The 20,167-nt window shown below is 54.2% G+C and overlaps 1 protein-coding gene across 1 annotated transcript in view; it reads left to right on the forward strand.

Moving 5' to 3' along the window:
• The window catches only part of Kcnq4 (potassium voltage-gated channel subfamily Q member 4), a 52,986-nt gene that overhangs the window by 29,518 nt on the left and 3,301 nt on the right, over window positions 1-20,167 (forward strand). Inside the window, exons 2-12 of the mRNA XM_041651932.1 lie at window positions 780-870; window positions 1,414-1,540; window positions 1,739-1,914; window positions 2,468-2,593; window positions 3,005-3,115; window positions 3,282-3,377; window positions 5,817-5,905; window positions 7,442-7,603; window positions 14,485-14,705; window positions 17,148-17,247; window positions 19,709-19,840. Coding sequence (XP_041507866.1) covers window positions 780-870; window positions 1,414-1,540; window positions 1,739-1,914; window positions 2,468-2,593; window positions 3,005-3,115; window positions 3,282-3,377; window positions 5,817-5,905; window positions 7,442-7,603; window positions 14,485-14,705; window positions 17,148-17,247; window positions 19,709-19,840 — 1,431 coding nt within the window. The remainder of the gene's footprint in view (window positions 1-779; window positions 871-1,413; window positions 1,541-1,738; window positions 1,915-2,467; window positions 2,594-3,004; window positions 3,116-3,281; window positions 3,378-5,816; window positions 5,906-7,441; window positions 7,604-14,484; window positions 14,706-17,147; window positions 17,248-19,708; window positions 19,841-20,167) is intronic.

Consider the following 20,167-nt stretch of genomic DNA (forward strand, 5'->3'; position numbering starts at 1 on the left):
TTCCTTCACCCCTGTGTTGCTGCTTCCATGTCGTCTCTGTCCGCTTCTTATTTGTGGTGTGTGTGTCTGGTTACAGGTGTGAGTGTCTGTGGAGGCCAAAGGAGGACATTGTGTGCCCTATGATATCATTCTCTGCCTTGTTCCCTTGAGACAGGGTCCTTCAGTGACCCCGAACCTCACTGTTTCCATGGAACTGACTGGCCCATGAGCTGCTGCTGCGATCTGCCTGTCTCTGATCCCAGCACTAGGGTTATAGACACACGTGGTCATGCCCAGCCTTTTCACGTGTGTATTCGGGATTCAAACAGGGAGACTTAAGCTCACGCAGCAAATGCTCTCATTGCTGAGCCACCTCCTCAGCCCCTCACTTCTCCTGCTGACTCACTATGAATTCCAGAAAACACGGAGGCAGAGCAGTTGTCCTTATTCTTCAGTTGAGGCCACAGCTTCTGAGTTCTAGTGACCTCTGGAACACTTTACTTGGGCCTTAAAATGGAGCCAAGGCCAGTGGGTGGCTGAGGCCAGGAAATGCTGAGCCTCCGTGTTCTCTCACTAGCCCAGACAAAACTGGGAGGCCTCCTCTCTGCGATCCAGTCACACCAGGGTCCTCTGGACAGGGCTTGGGAGATATCTGTGCTTAATGTCTCTGCGTTGGATTCTGTTTTCCGAAGAATTTTACCCGAATAGCAACTCTCCTGACTCTGCAGCCCCTGCTCGGGGACCCTCAGTCATCCTATTCCCCCAGCCATCTAACCTTCCCCACCATGCTCCAATTGCAGATTTTTGCTAGTCTTCAGCTGTCTGGTGCTGTCCGTGCTGTCCACTATCCAGGAGCACCAGGAACTTGCCAACGAGTGTCTCCTCATCTTGGTGAGTGCTGGGAGTCCCCTTTGGCATCTCCTCCAGGGTAGAGCATCTTCTGGCCTGAGGAGAGAGAGCCTTCTAGAGACTGTGATCAGAGAGCAGACTGCTGCTTCTCTCTGGCTCATTCCTGGCTGGTGCAGGGAGATGGCCTGTGCTGTGTGAAGTCTGAGGATGAGCCCAGGATAGACTAGGTGAGTAGACTCCACTCTGTACCAGAACAGAAGCAAACCTTACCCTGTTAAACAAAAGTACACCACTAGAAGGTCTTCCGCCGACAGAGAGCCACTCTTGACTGCCCTCAACCAGGACTGAGAGTCTAGAATGGCTGGAAGACTCAGGGCAGGGAGAAGAAAGAACTCAGGCTTCTTATAGAGCTAGACACTTGTGTATGGGGGCAGACTTGGGTTTCTGTTCTCCCTGGAGGACAAAGAGGAGGTCACCTCCCTTCTGGAATTCTCTCAAATCTTTCCAGGTATAAGAGGAACCTAACCAGGTGCCGATGTTCCTAACCCAGGGTTGGGCTTTGATCTGGGTCCTGGTCCCCCACAGGAATTCGTGATGATTGTGGTCTTTGGCTTGGAATATATAATCCGCGTCTGGTCGGCTGGCTGCTGTTGCCGCTACAGAGGATGGCAGGGCCGCTTCCGCTTCGCCAGGAAACCTTTCTGTGTCATCGGTACAAGCCTTTCCTATCCTGCCCCACCCCAAGGCTCAGGGAGGCATTTTGATCTCATCCTTGACCCCATCCTGGCTCCTCATGAGTTTAGTGGACCCTCCCAATCTGCAACCCCACCCATTACAGTCCCAGGAGTCCCACACCCCAGGTCTTGACCCGAGGTGGGCTGGTGACTTCGACGACACCTCTGCCTTGCAGACTTCATCGTGTTTGTGGCTTCGGTGGCGGTGATCGCTGCGGGCACACAGGGCAACATCTTTGCCACGTCCGCGTTGCGCAGTATGCGCTTCCTGCAGATCCTGCGCATGGTGCGTATGGACCGCCGCGGCGGCACCTGGAAGCTGCTAGGCTCAGTGGTCTACGCGCATAGTAAGGTGAGGCTGGGGAAAGATGGGGAAAATGAAGCTCCTGGAAACTAGCTGAGGTGCAAGCAAGAGGCAGAGCTGGGGCGGGGCCAACGCTGGGCAAATGGGGACTGGAGCTAGGCCCAGGTGGCCTAGGCAAGGACTGCTGGGAGCTAGGCCTACACTGGGGCAAGAACTATTAGGGCTTGGAATATGCGGGTCTATCCGAGGGAAGGGGCTGAAGCTGAGCAGGGGTGACCCAGTGAGGGGGCGGGCTCAAGGCGGCTGGAGCCAGCGAGATAGCGCTTAAGGCCCAGCCTCAGAGGTAGGGGTTACATCTGCAAGCCCCTTGGTTTGGAGAGGTCTGCCCCGGGTGGAATGGGGAACTGGGTAGGCCCTAAGGGTGAGGCTGGGAAGGGATCCGAAGGGTTGAAGCCTGGAAAGATTAAGGACAGGCCTGAGATCTGGCTCTGGGGGTTTCTGAGAAGGCCAGGCAGGGGCTCCTTTCTTGAAAAGGGGCTACTGGAGAAGTGTGTGTATCCTTATCCCCCCGGCTGGCAGGCACCCCTCCTCCTTCCCTCAGGAGCTGATCACCGCCTGGTACATCGGGTTCCTGGTGCTCATCTTTGCCTCTTTCCTCGTCTACCTGGCTGAGAAGGACGCCAACTCCGACTTCTCCTCCTATGCTGACTCGCTCTGGTGGGGGACGGTGCGTGAGGGTCTGTGCAGGTCCGCCCTTGCCCCTAGGAACTTCCCAGGACACTTCCTAGGTTTTGTCCCCTTACCACGGAGCCCCAACTCAAGCTTAGGTTGGCGCTCCTGAGACCAGTCCCTATGCTAGCCCCTACTGCTCTCTCGGACCTGTTTGCACCCCTACATCCAGCCCTTTACTCAGTCCTCGTGACCTGTACTGCTCTTCCTTAACTAGCGTGAGAACCCGTCTGTACCCCTCCAGTCTCCCTGAGAAGTCCTTGAGATCAGTCCCCAGGGGCCACTAGAGGAGTTTGTTGGGGGAAGTCCTTGTCTTGTCATCTGTTTTTTTCTTGCACTTGCTGTGCCTTCAAGTCCTTGTGGCTGACCCCCATGCCCAGTCCTATGGGTAACCTGTTTGTATCTCCAGATTACACTGACGACCATTGGCTATGGGGACAAGACGCCACATACATGGCTGGGCAGGGTTCTGGCTGCCGGCTTCGCCTTACTGGGCATCTCCTTCTTTGCCCTGCCTGCCGTGAGTTCCTGCTGGTGGGTGAGGGAGGCGGGGGCCAAGACCTGACAAGTCTATCCTAAGTTTGTCTTGGGCAACCCGGGGTGCCTCAGATGGGCAGGTATGGGAACATTCTAGTATGCTCTTGTCCTTTCCCTACACTGCCTGCAACCATATCCTATCTCCGTAGGGCATCCTGGGCTCTGGCTTTGCCCTGAAGGTGCAGGAGCAGCATAGGCAGAAGCACTTTGAGAAACGGAGGATGCCAGCAGCCAACCTCATCCAGGTACATGATGCTTGGGAGACCCCGTGCTTGTCAGCCCTGTGCACTGACCCATGTGTCCCAATTTAAAAACTACAGCTCTACTTCAAAGCTCAGAGAGGGATATGACTTGGGGGTGGGGTAGGGGGTGCTTTAGTCAGGGTTTCTATTGCTGTGAAGAGACACCAGGACTACTAAAACTCTTATAAAGGAAAAACATTTCATTGGGGTGGCTTCCTTACGGTTTCAGAGGTTCAGTCCATCATCATGACGGGAGCATGGTGGCATGCAGGCGGACAGTAGCTCAGAGTCCTACATCTTGCAGGCAACAGGAAGGACTCACTGGGTGGTACCCTGAGCATAGGAAACTTCAAAGCCCTCCTCAAAGCAATACACTTCCTCCAACAAGGCTATACCCAGTCCAACAAAGCCACACCTCCTAAAAGTGCCACTCCCTGTGAGATTATGGGGGCCAATTATATTCAGATAGACACAGGAGGGTGTCACTTGCCACGTTGTGGACAGAGCTGGGATGCTGACTGTGTTGTCAGTAATGTTCTCCTGCAGCAAATAGCGGGTTTCAAACTCCCTAAAGCCGTCTTTTTTTTTTTTTTTTTTTTTTTTTTTTTGGTTTTTCGAGACAGGGTTTCTCTGTGGTTTTGGAGCCTATCCTGGAACTAGCTCTTGTAGACCAGGCTGGTCTCGAACTCACAGAGATCCGCCTGCCTCTGCCTCCCGAGTGCTGGTATTAAAGGCGTGCGCCACCACCGCCCGGCCTAAAGCCATCTTATTGCCAACTGCAGCCATGACCAGGGATGGGGAGAGCCTGGACCAGAGACTCCCATATCCAAGTGCAGATCTAACTCTGCCATCTTGAAACTGGGTAGTCGTCTGTCAGCCTGCTCCACTCCTGGCACCGTGATACACTCACTGTGCCCTCAGGAAGTCATACAATAAGGAGATGGTCCAAAGTTGGACTTTCAGAATTGCCAGCATTTAATGGGCAGGTGAAAAGGGAGCCAGTCAAGGAAGTTGAGGAGGAGTGGCCAGAGACCAGAGCAGGTATAGGAAGCCAGGGCATGTGGTCTCAGCTTCCCTCAGTGTGATGGATGTGATCGGAGTGGGTTCTGATCTGTAAGCCTTTCGCTACCTTGGCCTCTCTCCAGCATAGGGGCGTGCAGGAGAACTCCTGTAGGAAGTAGTTTAAGAGTCCTGACACAGCACACCGCTGCCTGCTCCCCAGCACACCATCCTCTGACCCCCAAACCCCAGCCTGACTTGGCCCCTCCTTATCTCTCCTTCCCAGGGTAGAGAGAGCCCCTTCTCTCCCTCCCCGCTATCTCCAACAACCAGCCCAGCCTTTTCTTCTTAACATCCCTTGGGACACAATGGCCACTGTCCTCCCAGAGCTGGCCTCCCAAGGGGCATTGTAGGGGCAGGCGATTGGCACGGTCCCTGCTGAGAGACAGCTGGTATTGTGGTACCCATAATTAATGAGACCTCTGGCAGCTGCTCCCCAGCCCATGCCAGGGACCCAGGCAAGCAGGAAGTAAAAATATTTCTGTCTTCGGAAGGCGCCAGGCTGGTGAGGTCACTTGTGGCAACCCCTTAAGGACAAGAGGCACCCAGAGGAGGGGAGGCATCCGGGGCTGCCCCAATTCTGCTTTGTCCTGTCTAACATAACAGTCTCTGTATCTTCCTATCCCGGTGGATCAATCCATTCACAGTCCTTCCCAGACCCTTTTTACCTGGATGGAGAGAGACAGTTTTTCCTCTCGCCGTAGAAAACTACCTTTGACCATAGTTCCTTCTGCTGCAGAGTTTGTGGGCAATAATCTTTTCTGTTCTCCCTCAGGCCCTCGTAGTCCCATGGTAGCAGTAGGCGGCTGATGAAAATACAGCGTAGTCGCTATTTGTAAAGCCATTCACTTAGTCAACATTCCCTCCCCAAACATTTGCAGAAGCACCTGCATGTGCCAGATACTGTACTTGGCACTGAGGGTGCAGTGGGGCCCAAGATGCAGCTTATGAAGAAAGATACTAACCAGACTCCGCGAATGTGTACTTAGCTAAGGGAGCTAGCGGGAGGGCTTCGCGGACCCTGGCCTTAAGTGTGCCAGGCGCTGAGCTTGGCATTGGCTACGCATCTGTCCCTTCATCCTCACAACACTGTTAGGGCAGCAATGGTCAGTCTATTCTGCGTGGAAGAACAGATTAGAAGTCCATACCTGCCTGACCACAGACCCCAGCTCTGTCCCAGTGTTTGTAGGCCCCTGGCTCTGGTGCCGATTTCCTGGGTCACCTTGAGGAAGTCATGGTTTCTTGGCTGGTGGCTACGGAATTAGACTTGGCCTCTGGTCACAGTATCACTCTCAGCTGGCCTGGGACTGGGTTCCCTCGGGGGCAGAGGGTTGGTGGGTGGCTAAGGACTTTTATGACACGCCCTTCTCCCCGTGCCTCCAGGCTGCGTGGCGCCTGTACTCCACGGATACAAGCAGGGCCTACTTGACAGCCACTTGGTACTACTATGACAGTATCCTCCCATCCTTCAGGTAGGTGCTGCTGGAGTGGAAGCGGGTAGGGGCTGGCATTAATGCCCTTTGAGAAGATGCCCTCAGGGTTGAGAGGGGAGACTGCTCCAACAGAGCCCTCGGGGCTGGCGCTTCAGGTCCTGCATAACTTGGAGCCTGGTTGGTCCGTTCCTCAGCTCTTCTATGTCCACTGGGCTCAGGGTGTGGGTGCAGCTTTGCCTCTGAAGCTGAGCCCCACACACGGAGTGCTGGCAATCTACATGCTCACCCATAGGTGATGCCACCTAGGGAAGCGGCAGCCAGCCCATCTCTCCTCAGTCCTGAGTGGGCACACCGTAGCTTGTACCAACCAAGGTATCGCTGGTTAGAGACGGTGCTATGGCAGAAACGTGTGCCCACCCCAGAGCCCCTGTGCGTGACTGTGTGATCCCTGTTACTGTTCTGGGCAGCAACCTCTGAGGCCAGCGATGGGTCTGTTCTGCTGGCCCCGGCTGGGCTCAGACTGAATGGGGGTGGCTCCATGCCGGAGGTTATTAATAGCATCATCAAGGTGCGTGGAGCCAGGTGCCTGGCCAGGCCCTGGGGCAGGAATGAAGACTGCAGAGCCGGCTTGGTTGGCTCAGTCCCACGGGCAGGGTGGCATGGACTGCGTGCTAGTCTGGGCTGCTGTGCTCAGCGCTTCTCTCCACCGTTTTTACCTCATTAGTTATCCTCCAGCAGCTGTTGCGTGACTCGCACCCGCACCTGGCCCCCTCTCCCTCCCTCCCTGTCCCACAGGCTTCCCAGGGGAGGAGTAGGAGGTAGGGGCGGGGAAGGGGGCTCCCCATGTCACTCCTCCCTCTCCCTATCTCCATACCTGGCAGAGGCAGAGCTAGAGGCTGGATTTGAAGCAGCCCCTTTGGGGAGGAGGAAGATGTTCTAAGGGATCTGGTGCTTAGAAATTGCCGTGGAAGTGTGGGAACACTCTGGGTGGGGTAGCCTGGGAACTCTGGGTGGGGTAGCCTGGGTTTCCTGGTAAGAGGAACAGCCTGGCCTGAAGATTTGGGCTCCGTTGGAAAGGCTGGTGAGGGCTGAGGGGCGGCTACCTTCCTGGTTATAGCAATAGGAAACAGCCTGGAGAGTGAGTGGATACCCAGCCCCATCCCATCTCTAGGAACTTCGTGGTAGGAGGGACAGCACAGGGCAGAGAAGAGGGGCTGGCCACCTTATGAAATCTGTCTTCAGCTCTAGTCTCCTCCTAAAACCCAAGTCAGGCTGGGAGACTAAGGATTTCAGGGCTGCTAAAGGCTGCTTGGTAGGCACAGCTCCGCGAAGAGGAGCAGAGTCAGCTGGACTCATCTCCTTCTTTGTGTGGGTGCTTTGGAGTTGTGCCCAACCCACATAACCATGCCTAGATTCCTTCCCATTTCCCAGAACTTCTGTTCTGGCCTGGGGTATTTATGAGCACCCTTAGAGGGTGGCTCAAGACTTGGCAGGATCAGTAGCCCTGGGCCCATTGGGTGAGGTGGGTGGTGTCCCCAAAGCCCTGCCTGTAGCTGATGGCGCCCTCTCCTGCAGAGAGCTGGCCCTCTTGTTTGAGCACGTACAACGGGCCCGCAATGGGGGCCTACGGCCCCTGGAGGTGAGGCGGGCGCCAGTACCTGATGGAGCGCCCTCTCGCTACCCGCCCGTTGCCACCTGCCACCGGCCGGGCAGCACCTCCTTCTGCCCTGGGGAAAGGTAGGGGCCCCCAGAGGCCACCACCTCCTCTTGCTTCTTCTCTTCCTTTTCCATTTTCTGTCTCACCCTCTCTCAGACCTCCTCCAGCCAGCACATGGGTGTATGGACCTGTTTGGGGGAAATCTCTGGCATTGTTGTGAGACGTGGTAGTTGTCGTCAGATGGCCACAGGTACAGACTGGGGGTCCTCTCTAGAGAGGCCACACTGGACTTACCTTTCCGTTCTCTGGGTCTCCCAGGGTCTGAGAGGGAGAGCTGTCCGCACCATTCTCTCCTGTCACCTCCACTGTTCATACCATTGTCCTCTTTCTCTCTCTGTTTCCACATCCCACCCCACCCCCCACCACTCTTCCATCCCTGCACCCCCATCCCTCCCGGGAAGCTGGAGAGAGGAGGAGGCCGCTGGCCCCAAGTGCTTACGGCTCAGGTAATGGAGGGTGCTTTTCTGTTCTGGGGTGTGAGGGCAGGGCTCCCCTCCCCCAGCATGCGGGAAGCAGAAGCCTGCTGGAAGAGAACTCTGTGACTAAGACTGCCACAGGACCTGCGCAAAACTCCGCCAGTGACTAACACGCTTATCTCTGCAGCTCTTGTCTGCAGCTTTGCTAGAGCAGGGGGTCCACCCCCCCCCCCCCGCCGGGACTCTCTCTCTCTCTCTCTCTCTCTCTCCTTCTGTTCTGAGATACTCTTTGCTGCCCCCAACCTCTCTCCCAACTTGACCTGGAGCTTTTGCCTGTCGAAAGAAGAACCAAGACAGAAAAACACTTGCTTCATCTACACGTTCCTAACTGGAGGAATCCCAGGCATATTAGGATAGCGGAAGCCCCTCCTATGTCTTAGAGAAAAAGTGATGGCTTCTGTGAGACTTTAGCTTTGAGGTCAAGGGTCAGTTCGGTTCCGTCATGCTCTCCCTTGCTTTGCCCATCTTTTTCCTTTGCCTCATCCCGCACATCATCCTCGAACTAGCCAGGTGGACATCTGTTCCTTGAGTCTGGGGTATCATTAAGCTCAAGTCCAACATTAGCAACCAGGGAAGAGGCAAGTCCCTCCACATTCAGAGAGCTCACCTCTGTTGTGTGCCCGGAGAAAGGCAGAGTAACTCTGCTCTTAGCAAACTGTTGACAATAGTCAGGGTCAGAGTCGTGCCCAACCTGCATATACTTACAGGCTGCTCAGGGGCACTGGGTTCTCTGTTTGGGGCTGAAAGGGCTTGGTGAATGAATTGGTGGGGATGGGAGAGCAGGGTCTTTTCCATGCTTTCAGTGAGGGCTCTTACTGGTTGAGTGCTAAGCAGGTCTGGAACTTCAGGGAGAGGAATGACTGGCCACGCTAGACCGGGAGCTCCCTCTAAGAGAAGCCCATGGCACAACCTGACTTGGGTTCTCCGTCACTGCCTGCAGGTCCTGTGCCTGCCAAACCACAACTTATAGCCAGAAACTCATAAGGTTTGGTGTTCTGGCAACCCTGAGTGGGGCCAAATATGGACTTTGAGCTTCCAGTTCATTCTTGTCTCCCTTCACCTGAATTATAAACCACTAGGAATGGATGGGAGCTTGGACCCTGTGCCCCTTCATGATTCTGGATCCTTGAGTCCTCAGAGGCCTGGGGACAGACGAATGCTGAAAGTCTGGCATTATTAACACTGTGTCTGTCTGTCTGCTCTGGAGCATCCGTGTCTGTGTGTCTGACGGTGGAATGATTCAGGAACCTGGGGCAGGGGCATTGAGCTGTGGCTTTTGTACCAGACTCAAGCCAAGTGGCCATGTCCTTAGTCTTGGCTATCTTGACCCTAGAAAATGGGGTGTAACTCTTGCTAGGATACTCCCAAACATATATGTGTACATACATATGTGTATACACACATGTGTATACTGCTACCTCCCACTCCCATCCTGGTTTGGACACATGGAGCTTGGGGATTGCCCACACAGAGCATGTTTTCAGGAAGTGGAGCTCCAAGGAGTGGGACTTCCTGGGAATGGCATTCCCAAGGCCAGGCCCTCCCTTTGAGGGTTATGGGATGCGTTCTAAAAGTCTGACTGCCTGTGTCCACATCCCATGGAGCATGCATTCAAAATGCAAAGGACAGGACTTCTCCACCTTGCGGACGCAGTCACTGGAGAAGGGGCCCTACAGGCTTGACATACCCCCAAGGGCTCGTATGCAGAGCCTGAGACCTACCTCTGCATCCTGGGGCTGGGCCTGGAGGGTGACTTGAGTGGGGATCCTTCTCTCCCACCAGCCACAGGAGACCAGCCCCGTCCTGGCAGCACTCCACGCTCAATCCGCCTGTCTCTTTGTCACTAACCTCTGTTCGTGTCTTGTTCTCAACTTTTCAGCCAGATGTTTAGTAATAAGCGGAGTTTCTTTCGGATCCACGCCAGCTGGAGACCGAGGTACCCCCTCATCTGCTCCTCCTGTCCCCTTTCCTCCTTGCTCCCCCCACTTTAGGGGTTGGAGAGGAGGACAGGATGGGCCAAGGACAAGGTGCATGTGCCTGCCGCCTGCAATCTGTCTTGAGGCCCTAAGCCCCCTTGCCTTCCTGGGGATGTTTAGGGCATGGGCCGGGTGTCAGAAGGGACACTCTCAGGAGCTTTGGAGGATATGCTGGCTGTGCTGCTGACTCCCATGTTATCTTGGCCAAATTGCTTTTCTTCTTTGGACCTGTTTCCCTTCTGTGGAATGGGCAGGTTGAACTAGAGGCTCTCTGAGGGTCCTTCCCACTCTGACCTGTGCCAACCTTGGGATTGGCTCCCTGGCTCTCTGCCACCTACCTGGGAAGCCCACTGGTACCTGAAGAGACTGTGCCCAGCACCTCCGTCACCAATTGCCAATTGCACCCGGCTCTTTCAGCTACATCACAACCACATTTGTGGTACCTGCCCCATGCCAGGTCCTGCTCTGTGCACTGGGGAAATGGTGATGAATTAAACATGGTCCCCAGAGAGCTGCAAAGAGTAATCGCGGTTCGGTGCATTGAGTACAGTACAGGAGGGAAGCAGAGGGGCTGAGAAGCTGAGATCAGACATTTAGCCCAGAAGCAGCCCTGAAAGAGTGTCTGGAGTGGGGGGAGGGTACTCAAGCCAGGAAGCTGCAGAGATCAAGCTTGGAGGTGAAAGAGAAAGCGAAGCTATGGGAGATGACCCTGCTGCCCAGTATGGCCTGATCTGAGAGCAGCCACTGGACCACTCTGGGGCAGGACAGAATCATAAAGAACCCAAAGCCCAGTATGAGTCGCATCCTGTTGGCATTCAGGTGGCCTAGGTTGTGGAGCCTTGTGGTTGGAGACAGGGACAGGGCCCCTGCTGAGCTTCTGCTGAGAGAAAGCCATTCTTAGAGTAGTCATTTCAGGCCACCATCTAGCTCCAGTTTGCTAGCTGTGTGCCCTTGGGCACAACTCCTAGCTTTCTATGCCTCCGTTTCCTTCCATATAAAATACAGGTGCTGACTGGCTGCTGTAAGTCTTAAGGTGGCCTCATCCACTTTAGTGCATTTGCCAGTTAAGAGGGCCTTCGGGTGTGGCTCAGTTGGTAGAGTGCTTGCCTAGTATGCATGAGTTTGCTTCCTAGCGCTGCATTAACTGGATGCGGTAGTGCATGCTATAGTCCCAGCACACAGGAGGTAGAGGCAGGAGGATCAGAAGTTCAAGGTTATCCTTAGCTACATACCAAGTTTCAGGCCAGACTGGGCTACAGGAGAGCCCATCTCCTAAATAAATAAATAAATAAATAAAGGCTTTTGAAAAGTGATTTGGAAGCTGAGAAGGGTGTAGCATTATGGCAGACCTCTGAGTTCTCTCCCCAATCATGACAAAAGAAAACTCAAGGCCGGGCGGTGGTGGCGCACGCCTTTAATCCCAGCACTTGGGAGGCAGAGGCAGGTGGATCTCTGTGAGTTCGAGACCAGCCTGGTCTACAAGAGCTAGTTCCAGGACAGGCTCCAAAACCACAGAGAAACCCTGTCTCGAAAAACAAAACAAAACAAAACAAAAAAAAAAAAAACAAAGAAAACTCAAAAGCTTGGGAACATGTCTGTAAGAAATAGGGGCTCCCTGAGGGTTGCACTGAGGAGGCTGGGTTAGATCTGCCCCTCCACAAGTGTAGGCTGGAGGTCAGGAAGAACCAAGGGTGGAGAGGCCAGTGATAAGGCCGCTGCCCCATAGTCCCTGAAGAGGGGCTGTGTGAGCGGCATGGAGATGGGTGACTGCCTTTCTCAGCCTGGACTGTCACAGAGTTCCCTGTAGCTGGGTTTTCAGGGCAACTGGAGAGCAGCCAATGAACGTTTACCCCCTCCTTCCTCTCCCCCCACATCTTTCCACCTCCACGCACCAGTGCAGCCACCCCCCATCCTTCCAGGCACCAGCAGCCCCTCTCCCCTTTTCTCTACCTCAACACTGTTGACATTTTGAATCCGATTATTCTTTTGCTGGGGCCTATGGCATGCGTCTCGGATGATGGACAGAATTTCTGGAGAGCCCCTTTACAGAGTGGAAGCCCACTGTGTCTCCATTGTCAGGCACAAGATCGCCCCCAGCTGAGGACCACTGCCATAGGAGAAAGACGGTCTTTAAAGTCAGAGAAAACGGATCCTGACCTTGCTCTTGTTTTAGGCAATTCATTTCTCTCTTTCTGCACCTATAAAATAGGGATGACAAATTCAGGGACCCTACGAGGGGAGGCTTAGAGGCCTGAAAGCATAAAGCCTGGACCCTGTGTGCTCTAAGGAGCCCAGGAAGAAAAGAGCCGTTGGTGCCTACCGTGTGCCAGGTTTCTTCCCATTTTCTTTGAGCTTTCAGGCTCCAGAGAGGCTGACGTGAGCTTTTTTCTGGTCCCTGCCCAAGGAGTTGGAATCCAGGGCTGCTCCAGGGGAAAACAGTGTCTTCTTGCATTCAAGAAGAGCCAAGAACCTTTGACTGGCTGGAAAGTTACAGAATCCCTAAATCAGGCCAGAAACTCCCTTCCACCATCACAGAATCAGAGCCAGAAAGGGATTTTGTAAGGCTCATAGTGCAAGCCTCAGCCCCCTTCCTCTGAGAGTCCTGCCAGGTGCAAGCATAGCCTTATTGTACACTTCAGAAACAGGAAGGCCAAACTTCAACAGAACGGCGGCAGGGAGCGATCTGGAGTTCCAGTCCTTGGACTGAAGCTCAAGGACTTCTCCAGTCTCCTTCCCTTTCTCCCCCTCCAGAGGAGCAGAGGACAGGGTGCTCTTGCATGGCCTGGGTGGGTTTGGGTGCTTGCCAGCATGAGGAGAGCCCACAGGAATGGGTCTGCAGAGGCAAGTTTGGGAAAGCCACACTCAAACTTCTCTTGGAGTCTTTGGAGTGTGTCAAAGAGATACCAGGAATGTGAAGAACATGACTGGATCCCTTCTGATAGCTCCAGACTCCCAACTTGTGCCATATAACCTCCCCCCACCAGGACAGGCACCCACCCCACAGGCTGACCCCTCCCCACAGACTGACCCCACATCTGGGCCACCTTCCCCGAGGTAGCCCTGGTTTGGCCCACTCCCCCACCTCACCACCCTGGCTCTGCTCTCTGCTCCATGCCCTTGGCATGGAGGCCTTGTCTCCCACCTAATACGGAAACCAGAGCCTGTCGTCTGCTCAGCCCTTGATCTGAAAGCCCCCAGGCAGGTGCTAGGACCACCCCGTTATCTCTGCCCCCTCTCAAGCTTTGTCTGAACCTGGCTGGTGTTTCTCTGCGCTACGGCTCTAGACATTCGGAGTGGGGACCTCCGGACCTGTCAGCAAGGGTTCTCCAGCAGGGGAAATGGCGATACTATTGCAGGGTGTGGGATGAAGGATGTTTGCTGAGGTCTTACCAACAGCATAGCATGGTTCTTGAACCTCTTGGACACAGAGTTACTCTACCAGGTATTGGTTAACTGGGGCCTGTCTGAGGGAAATGGAGGCCTCCTTCTGTTTGTCCTCCAAGGTTTGGGGATGCGATGGGGAGCTGGGTGCAGAAAGATCAGGGAGAACAAACATCCTTACCCACACATGTTCACAGGCACACAGGTGCGTAGCCAGAAAGGTGGGCCTTCCAGGGGTTCCAAGACCACGTGGATAGGACTTGGGGAACACAGACAGGGAAAACACAGCAGAACAGGTTGCTACACACAAATCTTCACCAAGGGACCAGCGCCTGGCATGTCCTGGACAGTCACACCCTTAGCCGGCCATCGTATCATGCAGCCACCGTGCCCCCACCGCTACAAGCACATGGAAATCTGGGATGGAGACCTGAGTTTGCAGTGTTTCATTTATGCGGCTGTGCCGGGTCCTAAAGCCGTGGCCTGGCCAGCATGGGCTAAGATAGCCCCAGCAGTGCGAGGAGGGGGGTGTGTAAGTGGACACATCTATACAGGCGTTTATACACACGGGTGGCAGGGCAGCCAGGTACACATGTTCACACACTTTCTCACTTCCACAAAGCCAACCCCTGTGTACAATGAGGCCCAGAGCCTCGCTCTGCGTGCCTGACCAGGTGAGCTCCTCCTACAGTGTCCGTACCCTTGGGGTTTGCTACCTTTACCTTCCACCCACCTACCTGGGCTGGTCCTGGATCCTCTGTCCTCCTGTCTCTCACTTCCTTCCGGTTTCTCTCACTGCCTTCACTGTGACATCTGTCTCCTGTGTAACCCTTATCTGTCTGGGGATGGGGAAGAATGGGAGGTAGGGCTGGGGGAGGGATACGTCCCCATCGACCTATCTGGCTTCCTGTGGGCACCAGGGCCCCCCTACCACACCCAAGGAAATCACTGGTGGGGAATCTAGACCCAGTAGCCACCCTCCAGATCAGCTAGGTCAGCTTTGACCCCACCTATCTGCCTCGGCATCGGCTAACTTGACTCTTTCCCTGGCCTGCCCTGCTCCGCCAGCAGCCGGATGGGCATCAAAGACCGCATCCGAATGAGCAGCTCCCAGAAGCGGACAGGTCCCTCCAAACAGCACCTGGCACCTCCGCCGATCCCCACCTCACCAAGCAGTGAGCAGGTGGGTGAGGCGTCCAGCCCCAGCAAGGTGCAGAAGAGCTGGAGCTTCAATGACCGCACCCGCTTCCGGGCTTCTCTAAGACTCAAGCCCCGCAGCTCTGCTGAGGGTAAGCCCTGGAGGTCAAGTGCACTGGCTAGAGGTGGTAGGGGTTGGGGAGACTGGCTCAGGTCGTCTGCTCTGGAAAATGGGCATCGTAACTTCTTTTCCACCATACCGCAATCTCCAGACTGTAGGGTAATCGAATGTGAATCCAGAGGGGACATTTGGCAGTGATAAGAGCTCAGGATGGGAACCAGGCTTCCAAGAGTTGAATCCTGGCTCTGTCACTTGTTTGTTTGTTTTTTTTAATTAAATTATATTTTACTTATTTATTGTGTGCATGTGTCCGTGTCTGTGCAAGTGGAGGTCAGGGGACAACCTGTGGGAGCTGATTCCCTCCCACATGGGTCCTGGGGATTAAACCTGGTCATCAGTCTGCATGCTGTATCCACGGAGCCGTCTCACTGGCCCTCCATCACTTCTTTCGGATAAGTGACCTCATTTCTCTGGGTCCCATTTCCCTCATCCGTAAAACAGAGGCAATAGTAGTATCTATTCCAGAGAAAGATTCTGAGGAGGGCGATCCTCGAAAGTGGAGCAGGAGAGTGGAATTCATAGAAGTGCCTCGCAGCCGCCAGCTCTCAAGGCTCTTTGGAAAGAGCCATAGCCCTGTGTGCAGCTGCCCACTGGACAGTCTCCATTGCTTCTCCTAGCTACGCCGTTTTCCTCCACTCTGCAAACATGGGAAAGGAGACTCTCAGCATATGAGTGGGGGAGTGCTTATCCTGCAGCGAGGCTGGCCAGCAGTGCTCCCTGCTGTCACTGTCCCCAGCCCGGCCCGCTGCCTCCGTGACTGAGGGTCTCTCATGGACCATTTATCCACTGTTAGAGGAAGATGGTCTCTTTGAGTTCTAGCTCCACACTGGGACCTAGGCAAGAGGCTGCTCTGTTCTATGACTCAGTGTCCTCATCTGGAAAATGGGAGGGCTGTCTGGGGTCTCCTGGCAGATCCCTTGCCCCTGCTGAATGTGCTGTAGGCTCTTGGTAGAGAAAGAAAGGGTAAATAGATCCAATAGAAGATGAGGACAGGATGCTATGGAGGATGAGGACAGGGAGCTGAGGAGGATGAAGACAGGATGTTACAGAGGATGAGGATGGGATGTTACAGAGGATGAGGATGGGATGTTACAGAGGATGAGGATGGGATGTTACAGAGGATGAGGATGGGATGTTACAGAGGATGAGGATGGGATGTTACAGAGGATGAAGACAGGATGTTACAGAGGATGAAGACAGGATGTTACAGAGGATGGGGATGGGATGTTACAGAGGATGAGGATGGGATGTTACAGAGGATGAGGATGGGATGTTACAGAGGATGAGGATGGGATGTTACAGAGGATGAAGACAGGATGTTACAGAGGATGAGGATGGGATGTTACAGAGGATGAAGACGGGATGTTACAGAGGATGAGGATGGGATGTTACAGAGGATGAGGATGGGATGTTACAGAGGATGAGGATGGGATGTTACAGAGGATGAGGATGGGATGTTACAGAGGATGAGGATGGGATGTTACAGAGGATGAGGATGGGATGTTACAGAGGATGAGGATGGGATGTTACAGAGGATGAGGATGGGATGTTACAGAAGATGAGGATGGGATGTTACAGAGGATGAGGATGGGATGTTACAGAGGATGAGGATGGGATGTTACAGAGGATGAAGACGGGATGTTACAGAGGATGAGGATGGGATGTTACAGAGGATGAGGATGGGATGTTACAGAGGATGAGGATGGCATGCTCCTGTTGTTCTTGGAGGGAGAGATCAGCTCAAAGCCTCTCCCTGTGCTGTGCCAAGATGCTGAGTATTGAGGACTCAGCCTTTTCCTGGACAGTTACAGCACACCACAAACCAGTGGTTCTTTGGGAGGCTCTAACCCATGGAAGCCTACACATGGAGGGGCCTGGGATCGCCCTCTGTGGTAAGGAAAGTACACCTTCCTGAAGCACAGGGTAGTGGCCTCCGAGAAGCTGTTTCCCCTTCCTTGCTTTAAGGGCCTTCCTTGTAGCAGATGTGGGCTACTAGCTTGAGTTCCCTTCCACCCAACCCCCCCCCCCTTGCTCCCACCTGGAAGAAAAGACGGCACAAGACTCAATGAAGAGCATTGGATACATGCCTTTTCTCTGGGGCTTCCTGCCTTGCAAGGAGTAACACATGACATGTTCTCCAAGGCAGTGTGCATCACCTTTGTCCCAGGCTAGACCACATGTCCTCTAAAGCAGCTGCCACTCACCTGTCACCAGGCAGATGTCTGCCCTGCCCAGTCCTGGACGAGGCAAAAGGATGTGTAACACAGTTAGGGCAGTGAGAGGCAGTAGCCAGTGAGCAGGAGCCTGGTCTGCATTGAGCCTCTGTCCTCTTACTACTGCTAATGGAGAAGAGGCCTGGAAGTGCTTTCTTCCACCACTTCTCGGCCCTCATGTGCCATCCCTGTCTTTCTAGAGGGCCCTTCAGAGGAAGTAGCTGAGGAGAAGAGCTACCAGTGTGAGCTCACGGTGGATGATGTCATGCCTGCTGTGAAGACAGTCATCCGTTCTGTCAGGTGAGGCTGAAGCCCAAGGTGAGCAGCTCTCCCACCTGCCACCCGTCACTGCTCCCCATCTGGGCCTGTCCTCCTGGCCAGGCCTGGCGTGGCTCCCGGGGTGCCAGCTGCTACCTGCCTGGAGCACAGGAGGTGTAGGCAGGGAGCATATGGCTTCCAGCACCCTTTGCTCCTCACAGCACATAACATGTCTAGCAGGCCTGGCTCCGGTGGCCAGTGGCACAGCTGCCCGTCAGGGTCTCTGTTCTTACACATACCGGGTCCTCCCCAACATTCCTGTCAGCCTCTCTGCTTCTCTTTACGCTTTCTCCTCCTGCTGCTATGTAGCAGCCTTTCTCCTTCTCTCTCCGGAGTGGTGCCACAGATGCCGGCTCTACACAGGTTTTTCTTCCTGTGTCTCAATCCCAAGGTCCTTTTTTTTTTTTTAAATATTTATTTATTATGTATACAGTGTTCTGTCTGTATGTATGCTTGCTGGCCAGAAGAGGGCACCAGATCTCATTACAGATGGCCGTGAGCCACCATGTGGTTGCTGGGAACTGAACGCAGGACCTCTGGAAGAACAGTCAGTGCTCTTAACCTCTGAGCCATCTCTCCAGCCCCCCCCCCCCCAAGGTCCTTTTGTCTCTGTTTTACGAACTCTTTCTCCCTGGATGTCTTGGCCTCTCTGTTTCTCCTAGGACATCCTCAAGAGCAGGGCTCTTCAGACCACAGGTGGAGAACTCAGTGAAATTGTCTGTGTGTCAGGGTCAGCATTGAAAAATAATTGAAGCTGGGCGTAGGGGGAGTTCTCTGTTCCTAACACTTGGGAGGTAGAAGCAGGAAGATTGGGAATTCAAGGCCATCCTTGGCTACATCAGCAGTTTGAAGCTATTCTGGGCTACAAGAGACCTTGCTTCAAAACTCAAAGAAAAAAAAAATAAGAGACCGAATGTCTCATACTCAAGGGTGATTGTGCTTATGGAATTGGAAGTTCAGTCTGAGTGTGCATGTGTACTAGTTTTCAGGGTGAGATGTGTTCTTAATGTAGGTCCTGGTCAAACCGTTTGAAAGCCATGATATATTAGCTGCTGTGATAATTAAGTAGGAACTGGTCTCCTGTACCCTGTAGCCATGCCCAGTGTGGATCTGGCCCCAGCTTCCTGGCGAGGAGTCCTGGCTGGGTCTCCGTTTCTAGCCTGCAGCTGGGCTCTGGAGGCCACTGAAACTCAGCTCCCTTGACTCTGTTCCCTGGCTCACACACCTGCCCGCAGCCTCTTCTTGTGTTCCTTTTGAGATCAGCCAACTGGATCTGCCCAGGCCTCCCACCCCCAGTCAGGCCTTCCCTCACCTCTTTTCATACATCTCGTCTCTCCCCTTTTGTGGCCACCATCTTGGACACAATGTGAGGACCAGGCAAGCTTTCCTTGGCATCCTCACAGCCCCCATCCACCCACCCAGAATGCCCCAAACTGCTCCTCTGCCCACCTCCCCAAATCAGGCAGTGAATATCACTGCCTACCCTGTCTCCAGACATAGGAGTCAACTTGGATTTGGACTCAGAAGTCTCTTGTGCGACCTCTGAGTTGCTCAGATCCCACTGTCCCCTCCCTGCTCAGGCCCATCCTGAGAACCAGACTTTGTGCCTAGACCACAGCACTGACACATTCTCTCCGGAAGTTGACAGAGCAGGCATGTTGAAGCAGAGTGGTGGCTCCTCCCTAGCCCTGTGCCTTCTTTAGGCAGTCCCCACCCTAGCCCTTCATCACAGCTAGTCCGGTCTTCTCATGTTGCCCACCGCCCCAGGGGTCGGTCCCTTCATGGCATGTTCCTGCCCTTGCCTCTCAGAGCAGGAGTCTCCTCATGTTTCCCTGCCTTTTTCTGGAAAGCTCCTTTCTTCAGAGCAGGAGCCTCTCTCTTGCCCATGGCTGGAAAACACCGCCCAAGGCTGTGCCTGATGAAGCCGTCCCTTCTCATGGCTCCTAGCTCTCCTTTCCTAGTCTTTGAACCTGGCTCTTGTCTCCCAGCAACTACCCTCATCCTCCCAGCCTCCCACCCTAGACCTGGGGTCTCTGTAGCCAGGGATTGGATCTAACTCTCTTTGGGTGTTCAAGACCCTGCACACAATTGCCAAGTGCGTGTAGAGTGAATGCAACATCTTCCCCTGAGCCCTGAGCAGCAGTTGATGTTCTAGAAGCTCCATATCCCACTGAGCCGAGAGACACCGGGTTCATTCCCTGCCTCCTCGGTTAATGCGGCTGTAGAGGCAGGCATATGAGAAAACACCAAGGCAGCCTGTGGGTGTGCAGGGCAGAGGGGAGCCTGGTGGTTAGGTCTGGAGGCTAGGGGACCCAGCAGAGGCTGTTTGGAGTGGTCCAAGCGGATGACTTGGATCTGGACTAAGGGGCAGAGAAAGGAGGAACTGGAAAAGAGTGTCCTACAGGAACAAGAACATCTGCCAGAGATCCCCCTCCTCTAACAGGATTCTGAAGTTCCTGGTCGCCAAAAGGAAATTCAAGGAGACCTTGCGGCCTTACGATGTGAAGGACGTGATTGAGCAGTACTCCGCAGGGCATCTGGACATGCTGGGGCGGATCAAAAGCCTGCAAGCTCGGTGGGTACGCAGGCTTTGAAGGGAGGGGAAGGGAGTTGAGGGTCCTGGCCCAGGTGAGAGGGCTAAGGACCATAGCAAGTCATCTGTGCTCTGTAGGGCATCGCCCAGGTGGGCAAGGTCCTCTGGGAGACTTACTGTCCAATATCTGTAATCTCAGCACTGGGGAGACAGAGGCAGGAAGACCATGAATTCTAGGCTACCCTGGGCTAGGGGACTCTGCTTCAAAAGGACAAAGAAGCCAGAACTCCAACCCAAACCACAAGATTCCTGACTTGTAATTTACAGGCTGCTTGGAAACTGAAAAACAAAACTCCCTCAATTGTAGTT

Source organism: Microtus oregoni, unplaced genomic scaffold (assembly GCF_018167655.1).
Source record: "Microtus oregoni isolate MIOR12 unplaced genomic scaffold, Mior012 000005F_ref0000423, whole genome shotgun sequence".
Lineage (NCBI taxonomy): Eukaryota > Metazoa > Chordata > Mammalia > Rodentia > Cricetidae > Microtus > Microtus oregoni.